Source organism: Puntigrus tetrazona, chromosome 18 (genome assembly GCF_018831695.1).
Source record: "Puntigrus tetrazona isolate hp1 chromosome 18, ASM1883169v1, whole genome shotgun sequence".
NCBI lineage: Eukaryota > Metazoa > Chordata > Actinopteri > Cypriniformes > Cyprinidae > Puntigrus > Puntigrus tetrazona.
The window spans coordinates 50,228-71,755 of record NC_056716.1 but is presented as its reverse complement, the minus strand read 5'-3'; the positions used below and the strand labels follow the sequence as shown (position 1 = coordinate 71,755).

The 21,528-nt window shown below is 34.5% G+C and overlaps 1 protein-coding gene across 1 annotated transcript; it reads left to right on the top strand.

The window, feature by feature from the left end:
- The first annotated feature begins 9,285 nt into the window (after positions 1–9,285).
- Positions 9,286–19,927, top strand: LOC122362873 (uracil nucleotide/cysteinyl leukotriene receptor-like). The gene is made up of 2 exons (XM_043264579.1): positions 9,286–10,116; positions 19,682–19,927. The coding sequence occupies exons 1-2, from the start codon at positions 9,286–9,288 to the stop codon at positions 19,925–19,927; spliced, it is 1,077 nt and encodes a 358-aa protein (XP_043120514.1).
- Positions 19,928–21,528: the final 1,601 nt, after the last annotated feature.

Here is a 21,528-nt window from a genome sequence, read left to right as displayed (position 1 = left end):
AGAGAGAGAGGAGGAAAACCACATGAAGAAAAGAGCATTTCATCTCATTCTAATAATTACAGTAAGCATGGGTATAATTTATGAGCCGTACATAATAATAGGATTCTATTTTATTTTCACTGAGCACTTTATTAGTCAACTCTTTTCTTTTAGTTTTTTTTGTTTTATTCTGGCTGGTTTTGTTCAGCCTGTTCTTTATCTGCGTCGAGTTGGAAAACTTTTCTGCCTCTTCCGCTTTCTTTAAAATCATTAAATTAGTCTCATTCTACATGTAAATATAGAGGCTATTTGCTGGTATTTTTCCAATAAAATGTTTAAGTGCTAATGCAATACATTTTTTGCATTGATGTAATGTTGTGTGCAATGTGGAATTTTCTGATGGAGTGCTTAGAAGTTGTTTACTTATGAGGTGATCCATCTTTAGCAAGTTTATATTCGCTTCTAATATTTTCATATTTGGTCCATGCATATATATGCATATATTCTTGTGGCAGCTGTGAAGTCAGTCTACAAAACACAACACAGAGATTTATACACATCCAGAGAGACTGGACATTCACTCTTCAGGTGGCACATAAACTTGTTATATGTGGTAGATTTTCTGAAGTCGTTTAATATTTCATTGCATTTTTTATTTATTTGATTTGCATTTGTTATTTACTTTGGTGTAAGTGACCTGGCACATCCTGATTTTGCTGAGTTAGATGGGTTGCTAGGTCAACATATTTTGTTGACCCAGGAACAACATTTTAATCCAAAAATTATGACCATATTTCTGCACCTAAACCTAACCTTACCCACAAGTAAACACTGAAATCAGAGAAAAGTATAGATCAAAAACACAGATTGTAAGTCTAAATTTCACAAAAACTATAAACTGGTTCTTCAAACCCGATTGGTTAAACACAATGTTGTTCCAGGGGTCAACACGCTCAGTAAAATCAGGTTCTGCAAGTGACTTGTGTTATGAGTTATGAGTTAGATACTGAATATTAAAATGTTTTATTATAGAACCTTTAAATAGAAACTACCTTCATGTGATCTGAATTACAATTTTACTAAATAAAGGCACATGTAAAACTCCACAACTAATTCCTTATTCCCTAAATCAGTGTCATTTGTTTGCATATATGTAAACGACACACTGTATGCCGTCGACATGCGATTTTCTTTCATGATTCTATATTTACACATAAGACCATCCATCTTTTTAAATTGCGTCTAATATTTTCATATCTGGTTCATTCCCTTATATTCTTGTGACAGCTGTAAAACAGCACAGAGATTTGTGGACTTTCACTCTGTAGGTGACTGTTGAGATATACATGTTATATGTGATAGATTTTAACTTTTGTGAAAGAGGTAAGAATGTGAAAGCCGTTTAAAGGGAGTATAAACAATCTGCATGGAATTTTCATACAAGAACAGGCCATGTAAGTAAAACACTCTTTTATTTGAATTTATACAATCATTTCTCATTCTGAAGTCATTTAACATCAGATTGCATTCCTTTTGTGGTTTAATATTATTCACTACTTTATATTAGATGTCCTCAACCATTACTGCATGTGCTTAAATTTAAATACAGTGCATTTAGTGTGCAGATATATTGTACTTATATTTTAAAATACTTATATATAGTTACATTTGTATATAATTTCTGCAAATACATTTATACTTACACATTCGACCAGTCCCTTACTACTTAACCCACCCTTAAACCTACCTATACCACCGAACCTGTTCCTAACCTTACACATATAATAGCAATAGCTGGGAAAAAAATTTAGATACAATGTGACTACAATAAGTATATTGTACATTGTTATTGATGTTAAGATCACATAATATAAAGTGTGGCTCATACAGAATGACTCGTAGTAGTGTATTAAAGTATATTATAATGACCTGTAAGTGTTTTCTGTTTAATATCCAAATATTAATTTTTATATAGAATTGTGTGGAATGAAGTGTGGATGTCCTAAACACACTGCACGATTTTGGGTCCAATCACAGCGATTTCTGATCAATCTTTCATCCGGAAAAGCTGAAACTCATGCAGCATGTTTCAGGCTTTTTTTTTATACAGTCTGAATTAAAGTTGCACTTCCCTCTTACTGTCGATCACAGATGCTGTATTTTCCATATCTTGAGATTTCCAACTGAGAACAGAGACACAGGCAAGATGAACTCCACAGTGAACTTCACGACACCTGAAACATCTACAAACTCCACAACTCATGGCTTTTGGTTGATGAACAGAATGAATATCTTTCTGTACTTCTTCAATCTTCTGTTTGTTGTTCCTACACACTCCTATGTTATATGGTTCGTTGTCACAGGAACAGGAAGTGGGTTTGTGAGATTGGTAACTGTCTGGAATGTTTCTTCTATATACTAGATAATTGTATTTTGTTTTCAGACTTAACCACATTAAGATGGTTTTTATTAGGTCTAGGCGTCACCGGTCGTCCTCTGTTTCAGTGTCTGATCTGTGTAGAGCGTTACCTGGCGGTGGTTCATCCTGTAACTTTTCTGAAGTACAAACCTCTCAGATACAGAGTGATCTGCTGCACTATGGCCTGGATATTTATTCTTTGCTCCTGTTTGTGCAGCATATTTAGTTTCATCGCAAATCAAAAAAATGTACATACATGGTTCTTCATACCGCAGTTCATCCTCTTCCTCTCCATCCAGTTGTTTTGTCTCGTGGCTGTTCTCAGAGCTCTGAAGCAGTCAGGACCAGGAGAGAGAGCGAGAGAGAGAGAAGAGGAAAACCACATGAAGAGAAGAGCTTTTCATATAATTCTAGTAAATACTGTGACTATGTCTATTATATATGTTCCATGTATTATCTCAGGGATATCTTTCATTCTGACACAAGAGTATATTAAGGGTTTTTTCTCTTTTGGGTTTTTTTGCTATATACTAGGTGGTTTGGTTCATAATCTCCTTTATCTGCACCGAGCTGGAAAACTGTCCCGTCTTTGCACTCAGGAGAACATCAGATTATTTAAATTACTGAACCTGAAAACATGTGAGCATTCGACATTTAGCATTTGACATTTTATGCATTGTTGTTGTTTGTTTTTCCAATAGTACAACATTGCCAGAATTTCGAGACCACAATATAGATGAAGGACTATAATAAGTACTGATGAGATAAGCCACTTAGCGCTAGCAGATCCAGTTAGACAGTAATCTAGCCTTGAGATCATAAATTAACATTGAGAGCATACAAAACATATTTTTATGATGCTTTTAACACACATATTCCTAACTGACAAGAAAGACTTATTGTGTGCAGTTTTCTTTCTTTTAGTAATAGGAAAGTACTACTCGTTCAAATGTTTATATTAGCTATGTATTCTTCAGTTTTGTGGTTTTGTAATCATCAGGCTGTAAAGAAATATAGATCAGAGTAACAGAGTAAACTAATGTAATTTTTACGATTTATAGTTAACATTTTTATGATGCAGTTTAATGTATAAGGTTTTTAAGCATGTGATATGGTTTAGGCATTCAATAAAAGAAGGTTAATTTTATCTGCTTATTTTATGTGCCGTGTGACCCATAACAGATATAAAGTGATAAAACTGCCCATGCATAATCACTCTTAGAAAATCAAAGTTATGGGCTATTTCTTTGAATATAATTTCATGTTTAAATCATATAATATAAGATTGTGCTATATGCTATTAAGTTATTTGGGTGTTGTTTAGAGCAGAATGACTCCGGATTTGAAGCTGTAAATGTTAGATTAATTCTGAAATGTTTCCAATTACTTGTATTGTGAGAAATTACAATCTCTTTAAAAATTTCAATGTAAACATTATTACTTCTAGTCTTGAACATACATTTACAACGCTCCCTTCCTCTAGATCACAGTTGTTTTATTATTTATTAATAACTTGTGACATCTACAACTCATGAATAAAATTCAGCTACTGAACGTTCTGGAAAACTGTGGCTATCAATATTCTTCAACCTCAGCATCTCTGTGAGAATTTGTTTTTGTACTACAGTTTCTACTGGTGCCACCTACCGGCCAAATAATGTGACGTGTAGAGCACATAGCAATAAACATAAAATAAGGTGTAAATTTTATGTTTTATGACGAACAGTGGCAAAAGAGTTGTGGGTTAGAATGACAACTGTATATTGGATGATCATTGTTTTTATCGGAAGTTGTTATTATTGGATGCAGCAGATGACTCACAATGATTTTTGAACTTCAGAAGATATCTTATGTAGCAAAAATAAATGCTAGAAGCTAAAGCTAGAAATCACAATTTCATCAAGTTACCAGAGCGGCACAACCACTCCGATCTCACAGCAATTCGTACATACTTTAACGAGATGTCTAATTCATACGACCTCAGTCTTACGAATTCACACGTTACAGAACTCTATGATGAAAGAATCTTAACACACGTTTATCGTAACACTAACCACTGTGTGCTATTGAAATAGTTTAAAACGCCATCTATCATGTTTTGTATTTGACTGTGGCGTTTGCATAAACTGTATATTATTTTATGTGAAATGTTGCATATGAAGCTGTGCAAATATAGACTTGTGACAACTTTGAAGTGTGACTACAAAAACAGCAAAGCGTTATTTACGCCCAGAGAGACTTGACATACACTCTTCAGGTGACAAACTCTTATTTGTGATTCATTTGTTAGCTATTCCGTTTAGAAATATGCAAAATATCTGTGTGATTATCAAATATGTTTAAAGGGTAAGGACAAGTAAAATGATTTAGCTTCTGAGTATATCTGACTTAACATCAAGTAAATGTTTAACCAAACTTATTCAAGGATGTTTAGAAAATCAGATTTTGTATATAACAGATAAATAGCACGTTGTGTGATAATGAATATAATTATATATTAAAGTAATTAATTTAGGATACAGTTTGCTTTAAGTATTAAATAATTATTGTTATGCATTATTGTTTTTAAATAGCCTGTGCATGAAAGTCATTTGTTTTTGAATGGTTATGGTTATATGGATTTTATTTGGTAATGCTGAGTGAATGAATATATATATATATATATATATATATATATATATATATATATATATATATTTTTTTTTTTTTTATTATTTATTTATTTATTTTTTATTTTTTCATTTCTTACATAATAATTTGAACTTTTGCATCTCTTTCCTAGAATAGATGACTATTGGAACTAATACCCCATTTTCAGCTTAGAAGAGAGAGATGAATAACTCTATAGTGACCTTCACCACACCTGACGCATCCACAAACTTCACAGTGAATTCATTGGATCTAATCTCCAGAATGTGTGTGTCCAGCTTCAGTTTCTTTATTGGTCTTCCTACACATTCTTATGTCATATGGCTTATTATAAATGGAACAGGCGGAGTTGCATTAGAGTTCTTCAACCTCAATTTCTCACTTTGTGAAATCGGTAACTGTCTGAAAAGTTTGTTTGTTGTACTGTCATTTTGGTTTTCAAATCTCAAGACATTGTCACAGATTTTACAAGGACTTTCCATCACCGGTCGTCCTCTGTTTCAGTGTCTGATCTGTGTAGAGCGTTACCTGGCGGTGGTTCATCCTGTAACCTTTCTGAAGTACAAACCTCTCAGATATAAAGTGATCTGTTCTACTGCTGTCTGGATAATTACTTTTGCTTCCTGTTTATTCAGCTTTTTAATTTTAATATCATTTGCCATTAACATCTATACGTGGTTCTTCTTGATGCAGTTCATACTTTTTCTCTCCATCCAGTTGTTTTGTCTCGTGGCTGTTCTCAGAGCTCTGAAGCAGTCAGGACCAGGAGAGAGAGGGAGAGAGAGAAAGGAGGAAAACCCTATGAAGAGAAGAGCATTTTATCTTATACTAATAACAACTGTTAGCATGACTATCATATATGTTCCATTTACAGTGACAGGATTCATTGTTATTTTAACTGAACAGCATTTTCCGGGTCTTTGGTTTGCCTCTGTGTTTTGCTATGTTCTGGGTGGTTTTGCGCAGCCGGTTCTTTTTCTCTAAGAAACCTTTTTGCAACCACAATGGAAGCAACGTTAAGTAATAAAGTTATTTTTTCCATTTATTTAGTGTGAGTCCAGGGCATGCATGGTTAGCATGACCAGCAGTCATGTACACCAACATTTTATTCATATGCAAATGATCATTTTTGTATGCTTGTTTATCAAATATTACTGATATACATTGTTACTTGTTGCGTGGTTTACTTTTTGAATAAAGCATGACGAGCGTTAGAGTTGTCTTAAAAATTCTATCAGACTTGTCTCGTCATTTTTTTGCATTTGTGTTTATTATACCACAAATATAATACCATGCCATGCTTTTGCATTTCGGGCCAACTGCGATGTAGTAACTTGTTAATCAAAATATGCCTCATAGAAGTGAGAAATTCAAAAAAATTTTCTTTAGAGTTTATTTTTTCTGTTTTTCTTTCTATTCAAATGTTTAAGCCATTTGAATCAAATGTATCATTTTGCACCTCAGGATTTTTTTATTAATTTGCATATCCACTTTATGTGCAGTGTTGCGTATAAAGCCATTTATTCATTTGACAGCTTTAAAGACTACAAAAACAGCACACGGTGAGTATTATTCGCGTGTAGAACATTCGGACGAATTCTACGATTTATTCTTGCAGTCAATAATATGCAAATAATGATGTGATCGTCATAAATTCAAACTGCTTGATAATAATTAATGCACTATATAAGTATTGCACAGCAAAAATACAGAATTTGTGTATTTATTAAGTTACGTTAATCACAAATTATTTTAATACTGTATGCTTTGGTTATTTTGATCTTATATTTGGAACTGCAGAATGATAGAACGTTTTTTTTTCATCTTAAGCTCAGAAGAAATGGAGGAATTGAACTCTACAGTCAACTTCTCTACAAACTCAACAACTCATTCCATTGGACTAGTGAGCAGCGTGACGCTGTGTGTGTGCAGCATCAATTTCCTTCTTGGTCTTCCTTTACACTTTTATATTATATGGATCATTGTCACAGAAACCGGACTTGTAACGGACTTCTTTAACCTTAATCTGTCCGTTTGTGAAGTTGCAAACTGTCTGAAATGTTTAATTGATGTTTTGTCCGTTTGGTTTACGATTTTTAACACATTGTCACGATTTTTGCAAGGACTCGTCATCACCGGTCGTCCTCTGTTCCAGTGTCTGATCTGTGTCGAGCGTTACCTGGCGGTGGTCCATCCTGTAACCTTTCTGAAGTTCAGACCTTTCAGATATAAATTAATGTGCTGCACGGCGGGTTGGACGTCCACTCTTGGTTCTTGTTTGTTTTGCATGTTTATTTCCCTCAGCAGCAGTCCGTATACACGGTTGTTCACAGTGCAGTTTCTGCTTTTCACTTTTATTCAGTTGTTTTCTCTTTTCGCAATTCTCAGAACTCTGAAGCAGTCAGGACCAGGAGAGCAGGAGAAAGAAAAAGAGAAAGAAAACCAGATGAAAAGAAGAGCATTTATTCACATTCTAATAACCACTATGGCCCTGGTTTTCGTGTTAGTCCCATATAAAATCTCAGCGTTCATTTTAACGCACAGTGATATTTCAGTTCTGTGGTTTATCGCTTCAGTTGGTTATTTGCTGGATGGATTTATGCAGCCTGTTCTTTTTCTGCGTCGAACTGGAAAATTAAGTTGTTCCTCATGATACCTGCTGACACCGTAATGCTTTTACTTTTTATGTATTTATTATCTAAATTGATATCATTTCCCTTATTCAGAGTTTATGATCCCAAAACATGTTCATGGTCATTTCTTCTATAGAGAGAGGTCCACCACTTCAAACCAACTTATGATGTAAATCATTGACTGTCATTTGCATACACTTTAAGCCTTTTATGTGTGTGTTTGTCAGAAGTAGTTTTTCGTGGTTTATTTCATTTGAATAAATACTTCCTGCTTCACCCGGTTTCACCATTTTTTACAACCATTTTTTCCTTAAAACTTTCATAGTGCATATGAAATGGGTATTTTGTCTTATTTTGACTTATTCAAACATTTCAGTTTCAATTTATGCTTTTGCACTGTATCTGTCAAGCAAACTAAAACTGAAATCCCTATATGGCTTAATCACAGTTGGGTATAATGTTGTTACATTACTGCACTCTAATTACTTTTCCTGTTAGCGCAGTAATGCAGTCTGTTACATTGTAATTTCATTAGTTACTAAAGTCACGTTACTTAATTTATAAATGCAGTGTTAAATTATCTGAAGTAAAAAACTTGTTTTGAGGGTCAGCATGCCTCTAAATTGCAAGCTAAAATGCAGATGGGTTCTACAAGATGAAATTAAATGTCTCCAAATGTTGCACTCGATTTCTTACATTATAGTCTGCCAGTTTGGGAAAAGTGTACAAGATTCTGTGCATTTTCTGCTCTTTAGGTCTCTTTTTCCAAATTTCATTCACCACCACCCTTGAATTTGCTGCTGTAGATGTATCACGATGACTCACGCCTTATAATTTTCACGTTCTAAAAGCTGTTTCACTCTGAACTATGTGAAATACATAAATCAAGTCTTTGATGACTTCTGTTAAGTGGCATAAGTTTGCTGAGCAGGTCACTAATTATGAGATGATGTGAAATCTAAATGGCGAGATGAAATAGAGTAACTGTAAAGGTTAAAACAAGACACTGACAAACAGTATCAGTACAGACTTGGCTCAGATCTGAGGCAGACTCTGCCCATTTTAGACTCGGACTCGAATGGTTAAAGGCTCAGTGCTATATATAATTTCATTTCCGTGGTTAAATTGGTCCACAAAAAACAAATGCACACAATTTCTCACTTGCATTCAAATGTTTTAATCCATTTGAATAGAAGCCCGTGGATAATTTAGAATTGCATGCATTTCTTGCATATGTTTGCATACGTTTTGTTTTATGTGACATATATGAAGCCATGCCTTGTGCCAGCTGTAAAGTGATACTGCAAAAACAACACTATCAGTTACACCTAGAGAGACTGGATATTCACTCTTCAGGTGACCAACTCTTCTTTTGATTAATTTACTTGTTATTCCATTAAGTAATGTGCAACAAAACATCTTGTGATTATTAGATATAATTTGTTTTATTGATGAATTGAGTCCAGATTTTAATATTTCACCAGGCGTTTTGTTAAGGAAAATTACATAAAAGTTGTATTATAGAAAATGAAATTTTCTTCTTCCAGTAGATCACTGCTGCATCTATTTATTCATTTTGTGAGATTTCGAGAACACAAGGAGAGAATGAACAACTCTACAGATAACTTCACCAGACCTGAAGCTTCTTCAGCCCCTTCCTTTGTGCTAGTGGACATTCTTGAAATGTGTGTGTGCGCTTTCAGTTTTCTGGTTGGTCTTCCAATACATTTGTATGTTTTATGGCTCACTGTCACAGGAACAGAATGTGGAGTTGCACTGTTGTTCTTCAAACTGAATCTATGTGTTTGTGAGATTGGTATCTGTGTGGAGAGCTTGATTTTTATATTGTCATTTTGGTTTTCAAGTCTCACAAAATTAATATGTTTTTTGATAGGACTAGCTGTCACCGGTCGTCCTCTGTTTCAGTGTCTGATCTGTGTTGAGCGTTACCTGGCGGTGGTTCATCCTGTAACCTTTCTGAAGTACAAACCTCTCAGATACAGAGTGATCTGTTGTTCTGTGGTCTGGATAATTATTCTTGGCTCATGTTTTTTCTCTGAGTTCATCCCACCATATACGATAGCACATACATGGTTCTTCTCAGTTCAGTTCCTCCTCTTCCTCTCCATCCAGTTGTTTTGTCTCGTGGCTGTTCTCAGAGCTCTGAAGCAGTCAGGACCAGGAGAGAGAGTGAGGGAAAAAGAGGAGGAAAACCACATGAAGAGAAGAGCGTTTCATTTCATTCTAATATGTACTGTGAACACAGCTATCATATACGTCCCATATATTCTAGCGGGATTCTTTACCATTTTAATAAAGCAGAATATCTATGCACTTTGGTGCATTTGTTTGTTTTGTTATTTGCTGGCTGGTTTTGTTCAGCCTGTTCTTTATCTGCACCGCTTTGGAAAACTCTCCTGCCTCTCTTCCTTTCAGGTTTGCTAATTGACTGTTATTATTAACGTTTTTAATGTACATTTTTTTATGTGTTAATAAATGTTGTGCAGTATCATGTTTTCTGTTTGTTTGTGGGTAGTAAGAGCTATTTCATTATGTTAAAACATTATACAAATATTTAATTATGTTTAAAAAGTAGACAAGATTATTTTCCACAGCTCTGCATGTGAGCTAATCCATCTCTCAATCTATTCAAATGTTTTCATTCGTTTGAATGGACATCATTCAAATCACACATTTTTCAACCACATGTATTTGCTCATGTTTTGTTTAATGTGACACATCTTTGATAAATGTTTGTGAGACTAAACAAACAGGGCCGCGTGTAATTTACACCCAGAGAGGCTGAACATTCATTCTTCAGGTGAAAAATTTTAACCTAATTTGTTTGTTATTCCATTCAGGCCTGATTATTAATTAGCTGTTGAGCTAATTAGTTTTTATAGTAAGCATACACTAATAAAGTGCTTACAAATAATTAGCAAATTAATAGTTTATAATCAATGCATAGATAAACATACTAGTCACTGTAATTAATACAATAATTACTATGTAATTAGCTTGTAATAAAGAAATTGTTAGTTGGGAATAATTAGTGAATATTTATGAATATTTCCCCCATTTACTATCTCATGGGCTTTTGTGACAAAGCAGAATAGTCTGGAGCTGCGGATCTCTGCTTTGATTTGTTACGCACTGGTTGGTTTTGTTGGCCGGTTCTTTATCGGCACCGCACTGGAAAACTCTCCTGCATCTGTTCCTCGTAAGCATCCCCTAAAATAAATAAATAAAGTTTGCTTTTACTTCTATTAAACCAAAATATGAGTGTATACTTTGTCTAAATGTTATAATCAGAGATATACTTTACAGAATTACTTAAGTATGGTTATTCTGTCAAATAGACAGTCATAGTAAAGTATTTAAAAAGAGTAAAAAATGAATTGGCATACTTGTAAGTAGTGTTTTAGTTGGTAATTGTGTATATTTGTATTCAAATTATTTTTCCACAGAGAATTTTTTTTTTTTTTTGTGTCTGTTCATGGTTACTCAAGATGGTTTTTAACCTCCTGATGTACACTTTAAATATTTGCATAGCTGATGTTCTATGTGATGATTTAAAAGCAAAATTATACACACATGGGCTTATAACAGCAGTGAAGTTACCACATAAAACAGCAGCGAGCAAAACCAGAGAGACTGAACACTCACTCTTCAGGTGACTAACCCTGTCTCTGCTCTATGATATGTAATAAACTCATTGTGGTTGAGTATAAGACAATGGTTATGAGCATGCTAGATGAATTTTTAAGTACAACTGTATTGAGCTCTGAGGGGAAAAAATTATTTCAATTACTATTGTTTTATTGCTCGACATTTCTGTACTTATTTTCTGTATATAATTGGGGTATTACGTAGAATTATTACATTTACCTACACTTATCTGTCAGTTCATTTGTCATCATCTGCTTTTTATTGATTTTCCTTGAAACACTTAGACATTTCTCTTTCCATTGATCACAGCAGCAACTTTTTTTGCTTGGTATTTTGTTTTTGGCTGGAGAAGATAAACATGGAACTGATGAAGAACTTCACTGAACCTCATTCATCTGCCAACCTCACAGCGTCTTCATTTTGGAAAGTAGACACATTGGAAATTTGGATGATGGCCTTCAGTTTCTTATCTGGTCTTCCTACACACTCTTACGTAATCTGGCTCATCATCACTGGAACAGGAAGTGGAATTGCATTAGAATTCTACAACCTTAATTTGTCAGTTTGTGGGATCTTTTTCTCTGTGGGCTCTGTGTTCTCTGTATTCACAACATGGTTTCCATTCCCAAGCCTCACTGCAGTAACACAGTTTTTTTTTGGACTCATTGTCACCGGTCGTCCTCTGTTTCAGTGTCTGATCTGTGTAGAGCGTTACCTGGCGGTGGTTCATCCTGTAACCTTTCTGAAGTACAAACCTCTCAGATACAAAGTGATCTGCTGCACCGTGTCCTGGATTATTGTTTTTGGCTCTTGTTTGTTCTGCATGTTCAGTTTTCTGTCATTTACTGTTCATGTATATATATGGTTCTACTCACTGCAGTTTGTTCTCTACCTTTCCATCCAGTTGTTTTGTCTCGTGGCTGTTCTCAGAGCTCTCAAGCAGTCAGGACCAGGAGAGAGAGTGAGAGAGAGAGAGGAGGAAAACCACATGAAGAGAAGAGCTTTTTATGTAATCCGAGTGACTACTGCTAGCTTGGTTATCACATATGTTCCATTTACTATCACTGGATGGCATTTTGTTGCGACGCTGCAGAATATTCAAATCGCTTGGTCACTTAGTTATACTTGTTTCATGCTGGCTGGTTTTGTTCAGCCGGTACTTTATCTGCACCGAACTGGAAAACTATACTTCTTCCGTTAGTGACGGAAGCTCAACAGTGCAACAGAAAAGACAAGACACATATAATAAAAAGGAATAATATACATATATACAAAATAGCTAGAGGTATGACAGGTATGACGTGTTTGTAACTGAGGGATTTGGTCATAAATCCTTTTATTCTCTGCTTAGTGCCAGAATCCTGATTACCTGATATTATGTTGTTAATTTTTCAAAAAAATTACTTTCATACACACAGAAAAGTTCATTTGAGACACTTACTAGAGATTGCAGAGAGATGAAACACAAGTTGAACAGAACATCTGATCAGTCAGAATAACATACAATAATATTACAAAAAATTTTTTTTTTTACAATACATAATTTAGGTTAAATGAATTTGATGCATGATATTGTTTTAATGGAAGTGTAATTTAGCATTTATCATAAATTTTTAGATTCATGCACTGTATGTTCCATATTTTTATTTATTTTCTGTTTAAAAAACAGTACATATTTTTACAGCGTCAAATCATTCATTTTTTCAAGTTAGTTGATAAATACTTCTGCTGATTGTTAACATTTGTTTCTAAAAATGTAGGTAACTGCTGAAAGATGAATCAATCACTGATGTTGAAGTACTGTTAATTGTTACTGTAATTCATATTAGTGTGGTTTATCGTTAACTAATATCAACAAATAAAATGTTAAAAAAGTAAATTGTTACAAATATGATTTAGTTTAAACTGAGAAAGAAATACAACAATATGTAAACACTATAGAATTAATTGTTTTATTTAAAAGACTCAATTCCAGGGCAACAACTATGGAATACAAATGTTGAAAATAATAGTCGTGATAATACTAAAAATAATAATAATGATAATATCAAAATAAAAAGTATACCCTAAACTTTAAGCATTGCTAGATGTAAAGCATCAGCATAAATAAATGGAAATGTCAGTATACTGTTAATTACAACTCGTACTTGCAGCAAATTAATTATTTTTATATATTTTTATTATAATAATTTTTTTATTTCTGGCCACCAAGATAATTAAAAATTCCTCTGTATCAGGATGTAACGAGGACGCAAAGGCTGAGTTCGAATCCATATGCGGTAGACAACAATCAGATACAAGAAGGCAGGCAGGAGGTCAGTGTAGACAATGGTAGTCTGATCTGTCGAGAGGCACAGGGTGAATTCAAGAAGCAAACGTGATTAGTTAGGCAAGGGGTCTAAACCAGAGCAGAGGGGCAAATCCAAGGTCATAAAACAGAGAAACAGGCGAATATCATACACAGGAACAGCAATATTCAGAGTAGATCAGAACGCTCTGTAAGGCAGGTCAACTGGCAATATTTCACATCGTACTTTTGGAGGGCCTCTGGTTATAAAGGCCTCAGAACAGGAAATGAGGAGAGAAGAAGCAGAGGGCGAAAGCCCAGACAGTACTCGGGCGCGGGCTCCCTCTGCTGGTTTGGAGTTACACAGGAGAGACGTGTTTTATTTGTCTTTCTGCAAAGTTCACTTAATTCATTAGGATTGAGTTAAAATTTTATTACAGATCCATGTTTAACCTGCTATTTATTTTTAATCTCACAAGATTAATTTTGGCTTCATATATTTGATTATTCTGGACACACCGCTCAACAGCAGAACAGAATTCTTCAGTACTGTGAAATGGAGATTAAAAACATTTAAAACATCTTTAGTAAATAGATGGGGCTATATACTGTGTTTCATTTGTACATAAATGTCTGTTACGCTATTAAAAAAAATTTTCACTAGAAATTTCACTCATTTCTATGCATATAAAATGACCTTTGTAGATTTATTTTGGACGGGTGTCTCTCGTTTTTTTAACCCATGTGTGAAGGAAATGGCCCGTTCATTAAATAACCCATGCATGATAAAAGACATACTTTTGCATTTGCGGCTTGAATGTGTTCAGTTTATTTCCTAAAGAAATGCATTATTTCTACTTATTGTTTGCATACCTGATGTACTGTGTGAATATAAATTGAGACACGACTACTTGTGATGGCTGTGAAATCCACGCACTGAGACTGAGCATTCACTCTTCAGGTGATAAACTCCTCTTTTCAGTTCAGTTTGTTTTCTTCTGTTGTGCTGTGTGATATTCAGTGTTGATGTAAGTCAAATTTTAGGAGTTCTGGGAAGGTTAGATAGATTGGTGGTTATATAAAAAGGGTTCGAGTTCTGTTTATGTCTCTGTAGGTGATTTATTTAAAACCATTATTGTTTTAATTATTAGAATTGTAGTTTGCATTCATTTTACCCTCAAATTTATCTTCAAATCTGGTTGTGTCTACCATCCCAAACCTTTCAAACTGAACACTACGGAGCCCGGCACATGGCATGTAGGGGAAAAAATTGTAGGCTAAATTGTGTGTACTGTTTAGCTCCCTTGACTTATAAATTGCGCAAACAACTTACTTGTTCTCTCGTGCAGTCAATTTAAAAATCGAGGAACGAATGAGTAAATCTTGTGCATGAATTATAAGTCAAAGGGAACAAATTAGCAAATTAGAAAATTAGCAAAATAGGAAACAAAATAGTAATTGTGTGCACATTTCAGTAAATAATGATAATAAAAAAATATATATTTTAATTTTTTATTGTGTGTGGCTCTGTAATTCACACTTTAGAAAGTAATTGCAATATTTATTTGTTTAATTTTTTATTTTACCTTTACCTTTTTTGGTGAAGATAGATAAGGAAGACATGAATAACTCTGCAGCGAACTTCAGCACACATGAAGCATCCACCAACCTCACAATATCTATATTTAATGATATTGGCATTCTAGAATGTAATGTTTTTGGCTTCAGTTTAATGATTGGTCTTCCTACAAACGCCTATGTGATCTGGCTCATCATCACGGGAAGAGGAGCTGGAGTTCCATCAGACTTCTTCATCCTCAATGTTTCTATTTGTGGGCTTTTTTCCTTCATAAACTCTTTGCTCATTTTGTTCACAAAATGGTTTTTATTTCCAAGTGTACTAGTCTTGTCCCAGTTTTTGTTAGGACATGTCGTCACCGGTTCTCCTCTGTTTCAGTGTCTGATCTGTGTTGAGCGTTACCTGGCGGTGGTTCATCCTGTAACCTTTCTGAAGTACAAACCTCTCAGATACAGAGTGATCTGCTGTGCTGTGGCCTGGATAATGACTCTTGGATCCTGTATTATCTCCATGCTTACATTTCTTAGATTTACTGTTTATATGTATATGTGGTACCTCTCTGTGCAGTTTCTACTCTTCCTCTCTATTAAGATGTTCTGCTGTGTGGCTGTTCTCAGAGCTCTGAAGCAGTCAGGACCAGGAGAGAAAGTGAGAAAGAGAGATGAGGAAAACAATATGAAAAGAAGAGTGTTTTATCTTATTCTAATAACTACTGTGAACACAGTTATCACATATGTTCCATTCATTATAACTGGACTAGTATCAGCTCTGACAGAGCAACTTTATCAGTTTTTCTGGTCAGTTAGTTATGTTTGTTTTATGCTGGCTGGATTAGTCCCATCTGTTCTTTATCTGCATCGACTTGGAAAACTCTCTTACCTTGACATCTCAAAATTCTTTGTTAATTGATCCATGTATCATTATTCATTATCAAAACGTAAATGCATGCCTTAGATGCAATGTTAGCCAATAGTTTAAAGTGTCTGCCAAGTGCCTGAATGTAAATCCAAAGGATATAGTTAGGTAAAAGAAAATAACATTATCAAAATTATCCATATTAACGTGTGCCTTTAGATCTCTGGTCCATTAACAGCAACTCTTGCCTCAATAAACTCCTTATTTGCTGCTTATTAATATTTAATGAGGTAGTGTAACACAAAAGATGTGTTTTCTGCAATTATGGCAAGTGTAATTGTTTAGCTGTGTTAGTTATTATTAAATTGTGACTGGTACGTTTGAGGACATTTAAAATTGTGTGCAAATCTATCCTGCAGTCAGACCCCATTATAAAACACAATCATACTTTAATTTAAAATTAAATGTTCTGGAATGTTACTAAGTAGACTAATTAGAGTCAGTGTAGCTTTCAGCTCGACCTTTTTGGTGAAAATAATCACTACACCATTGTTCCAGTATCCAGAAGTCTACAATGTGTTGGTCAGGCCTTTTTGATCTGTTTTGATGTAAAGCATGGCCATTATGAATGTGTCATTTAACTTTATCATTAGACACAGACAAACAGAAATGCTAATAAATAGTGTATTGCTACTATTTCAGTTATGCTGATATTGGATTTGGGAGTCAAGGCTGTTGGAAATCCAGCTTGAGGGCCGTTCCAGTCAAACTTTCCTACTTGGAACATCCTAGGATTTTTCTATGTTTGAGTACAAATGGAGCACAAAGGTTTCTGTATTTTACCCCCCCAAAAAATAACCATCATTTTATGTCATCATTTTATGTAACATTGTATGTTTGATTTAAATGCATTTTCATGTATGTTTAAATGAAGTTATTGACCTGTACATGAAATAAATATATTTCTGCTTATTGTTTGCAAAGCTAACGTACTGTGTGATGGTTAGAGTTTGCATTAAATGGTATCACAAAAATGTAAATGAAGTATAATACAATGCATTATATCCACTTATTGTTTGCATAGCTGATGTACTGTGTGATATTGAGAACATAAAATCTGAGTAATCCACACACTGCATTCACTCTTCAGGTGATGAACTCCTCTTTTCAGTTCAGATCATTTTCTTCTGTTGTGCTGTGTAAGATGAATTGGTTATTTTATAAAAAAAGATTGTGAATTCTTTTTTTTAATTGCATGTAATTTACCGTTGTAATTACTGATGTAAGTTGTTTTTGTTTAGTTTTTTCCTTTGGAATAATAATTTTCTAGAATTTATATAGAAACAATTTCATTTCTATTTTACTGTATTATTTTGTTTTCACAACTGGTTGGGATTTAACTGAAGTGCATAAGGTCTGATTCCTAGCATTAAGCTTTGCATTAAGCTTCTTTCTTGCCGATCACAACTGAAATATTTCTTTAATTATTTTGTAGTGAGAAGATAAAGGAAGACATGAGTAACTCTGCAGTGAACCTCACCGTAGATGAAGCATTCATCAACCTTACAACATTTGTATTTAATGAAATTGACATTCTTGAATTGAATATTTTGTGCTTCAGTTTCTTCTTTGGTCTTCTTACAAACACCTACGTGATCTGGCTCATCCTCACAGGAGCAGGAAGTGGAGTTGCAGCAGAGTTCTTCATCCTCAATCTCTCTGTTTGTGGGCTGTTTTTCTCTGTGTACTCTTTGCTAAGTTTTCTCATAAAGTTTTTTGTGAATCGAAGTTTAAAATTATCTACTAACTTTATGTTAGGAACTGCTGTCACCGGTCATCCTGTGTTTCAGTGTCTGATCTGTGTTGAGCGTTACCTGGCAGTGGTTCATCCTGTAACCTTTCTGAAGTACAAACCTCTCAGATACAGAGTGATCTGCTGCTCTGGGGTCTGGATAATCACTCTTGGTTCTTGTCTAATCTGCATGCGCAGTTTTCTTACTAAATATATGTATATGTGGTTCCTCTCACGCAATTCCTGCTCTTCCTCTCCGTTCAGATGTTCTGTTGTTTGGCTGTTCTCAGAGCTCTGAAGCAGTCAGGACCAGGAGAGAGAGGAAAGAGAAAGCAGAAGAAAACCACATGAAGAGAAGAGCATTTTATTTAATTCTAATGACTACTGTAAACACGGTTATCACATATGCTCCATTAACTGTAACTGCATTGATATTTATTGTGACAAAGCACTTTCTTCTGATCCTATGGACAGTTGGTAGTTTTTGTTTTACGCTGGCTGGATTTTTACCATCCATTCTTTATCTGCATCGATTAAGAAAAATCTCCTGCCTCAACATCTGTAACATTTTTAGCTGATGAATAATTGTATCATTATCTTTTTATAAACTTGCAAACTTGTACCTAGAATGTAATGTTTGACCTTGGATCAAAAGTAGTTAAACTGGGTATTGTGTCAAATTTTTAAGATTACTTGCATACCTACATGTCCTCCAACCAACATGCCTGCATAGATCGAATCCCTGAAATATGACCCATCAGAGTGTACACTACAATCGCGCTGTCCCTACACTGTTTTGTAATATTTTATCTGCTTTGTAATTTGGGTGTCCTGTAGCTCAGCCTGTAGAGCATTGTGTTATACCGGTGTCACATGAACTGATTTATCTATCTATAATATCTGAGAGAGCTCTCAGATATTACCAAAAATGCTTAATTTATGTGAAACAGAGATGAACAGAGGTTTTATATGTTTGAACGTGAGTAATCAATTACAGAATTTTCATTTTTGGGTGAACCTTTTAAGAATCATATCTGTTTCACAGATTGGAAATTACTTTGTGAATCTGCAGTTGGCAGCTATATTAAGTCAGGGCTGACATTCTGAGAACAATGCACAATACAGGTTTCTGAAAATATGAAAATGACATTATATATGTTTTTTTTTTCTGTTTACCTAGGATTTTCTAAAATTGAAGTGAAGTTGTTTGATTATCTGTGTATATCTTGTTGGTGATTTTCCAGACTGGAATGCCTTAAATGCATTTTATTATATGTACTCATGTTTGTGGGTGTTTGCATTAAATGACCTATACTTTGCATCTATTGCTTGAATGCATTCTTTTGGGCTTCAGAAGTTGTGTGCCGTGAAATTGTGCCACAAAACAAAGTACCATGAAATGCATTTTTCCATTTATTGTTTGCATAGCTGATGTGCTCTGATGGTTACAACGTAAAATCATCCACAATTATATCTGACACCTTTGAAGCCTGAGGCATTGAGACTGAGCATTCACTCTTCAGGTGACAAACTCTTCTTTTAATTTAGATAGTTTTTTCTTCTGTTGTGCTTTGTTATTTATTAACTTCATTGTTATCATCAGTCATATTTGGATGTAAGAATGGATTGGTTACTGTATAAGGGGTCATTGAAGTGGTACTATTTACTTAAAACCATATCTTGAGAGATTTTCTATTGAAATGCAATTCTAATCCTGCTTTAGTTATTTAACTGATACATATAGTTTGACCATTACAATTACTTTTGTGTTTGCACTTCTCTCTTTAGATCACACTTGCAACATTTATTTATCTATTAGAGTGAGAAGATGGACGAGGAAGACATGAGTAACTCTGCAGTGAATTTCACCACAGATCATCCACCAACATCCACCAACTTCACAATACCTGACATCCTAGAATTGAATGTTTTGGGCTTCAGTTTCTTGTTTGCTCTTCCTACAAACGCCTATGTGATCTGGCTCATCCTCACAGGAGCAGGAAGTGGAGTTGCAGCAGAGTTGTTCAACCTCAATCTCTCTATCTGTGGGCTTTGTACTCTGTGAATTGTTTACTTGAATTTTTCGCAAAATTGTTTCCGTTTCCAAATCTAGAAATGTTAACCCAGTTTTTCCTAGGGTCTGCCATCACTGGTTCACCACTTTTCAGTGTCTGATCTGTGTAGAGCGTTACCTGGCGGTGATTCATCCTGTAACCTTTCTGAAGTACAAACCTCTCAGATACAGAGTGATCTGCTGCTCTGCGGCCTGGATAATCACTCTTGCATCCTGTATACTCTGCATGCTTGGTTTTCTCATGTTTGATTTTTATATGTGTATGTGGTTCCTCTTTCTGCAATTTTTCCTCTTCCTCTCAATCCAGATGTTCTGCTGTGTGGCTGTTCTCAGAGCTCTGAAGCAGTCAGGACCAGGAGAGAAAGGGGAGAGAGAGAGAGGAGGAAAACCATGTGAAGAAAAGAGCATTTTATCTCTTTCTAATAACTACCGTAAACACGGTTATCGATATGTTCCATTTACTGTAAGTGTATTGTTATTACTTGTGACGGATTATTTTTCTGATGTTTTCGACTCAGCTAATTACATTTGTTTTATGCTGGGTGGATTTGTACCATCTGTTCTTTATCTGCATCGAGTTGGAAAACTGTCTTGTTTAAGCACCAGTAACATTTTGAGTTAATTAATCCTTGTATCACTACCCATTTATCAAACTGTGTACCGTGTCAAATTATTAGTGCATTTGTCGATCTGGATAAAAATGTATGACAAATGAAAACGTTTACACAGTCCACTTCACATTGGGGTCCTGCTCACTCTGTCGGGATCTTATATATTAGATTGCCATTATGTTGGTAGCCACAACATATTGTTATATCTGTTTAGGACAATATAAAGCTCTATTGTTGATTGGGCAGCTAAACAAATTTTAATGCATTGTGTGTAAAACTAGCATGCATCATTTCACATTGACTACATTATGAAAATTGAAAGGGAAGCTGCAAAATGTACTGTTTAGTTTTCATAATGTAGGCAATGTGAAATGCAAATGAACTATTAGGAATGTGCAGTGAAAATATTATCTGTAGCATGAGATCGGTGAAGTGGGCCACTTAAACGTGCAAGTTAAATATTCAAACAAAATTCATTCATTTGTTAATTTGTTTGTTCACTATTGTAAAAATGTAGTTATTTTATTTTTTGTAAAGGTTCAAATGTTATATAGGTATGTCTTCCAATAAACACTAGGGTCACGTACTCATATTTTATGGTGAAGTGGAACTTTTTTGTTAAATATTCATTTTAGTTTCCCAGAAATATGTGCAATGGTTTGAAGAATTCAAATAACCTTTATATTGTTTATTGTCATAAGTTATTTTAGATTATTATTATCATTATGTTTGTGAGAAATATGTGGACTTTCTGAGGGAGAGTGCCCTCTAGCCGGTATGAATGTTTGTCTCTCAATGCTTACACCACACGATTTTGGTTAAAAATAAGAAAAGTAATAAGAAATGTATTAAAAACGTATAAAGTAAAATTATGCAAAATGTTTTAGCCATATGTTCTCCAGTGTGCAGGTGACAAAATAACCCCAAAAACAATTAGATACTTTTTCCTCAAACTGTGCGACACTATCATCTTTTCATGGT

Coding starts and splice junctions, on each gene's coding strand:
- LOC122362873 (XM_043264579.1), top strand. CDS start 9,286: ATGAACAACTCTACAGATAACTTCACCAGACCTGAAGCTTCTTCAGCC. Junction 10,117..19,681: donor CCTGCCTCTCTTCCTTTCAG/GTTTGCTAATTG, acceptor TTTATCTATTAG/AGTGAGAAGATGGACGAGGA.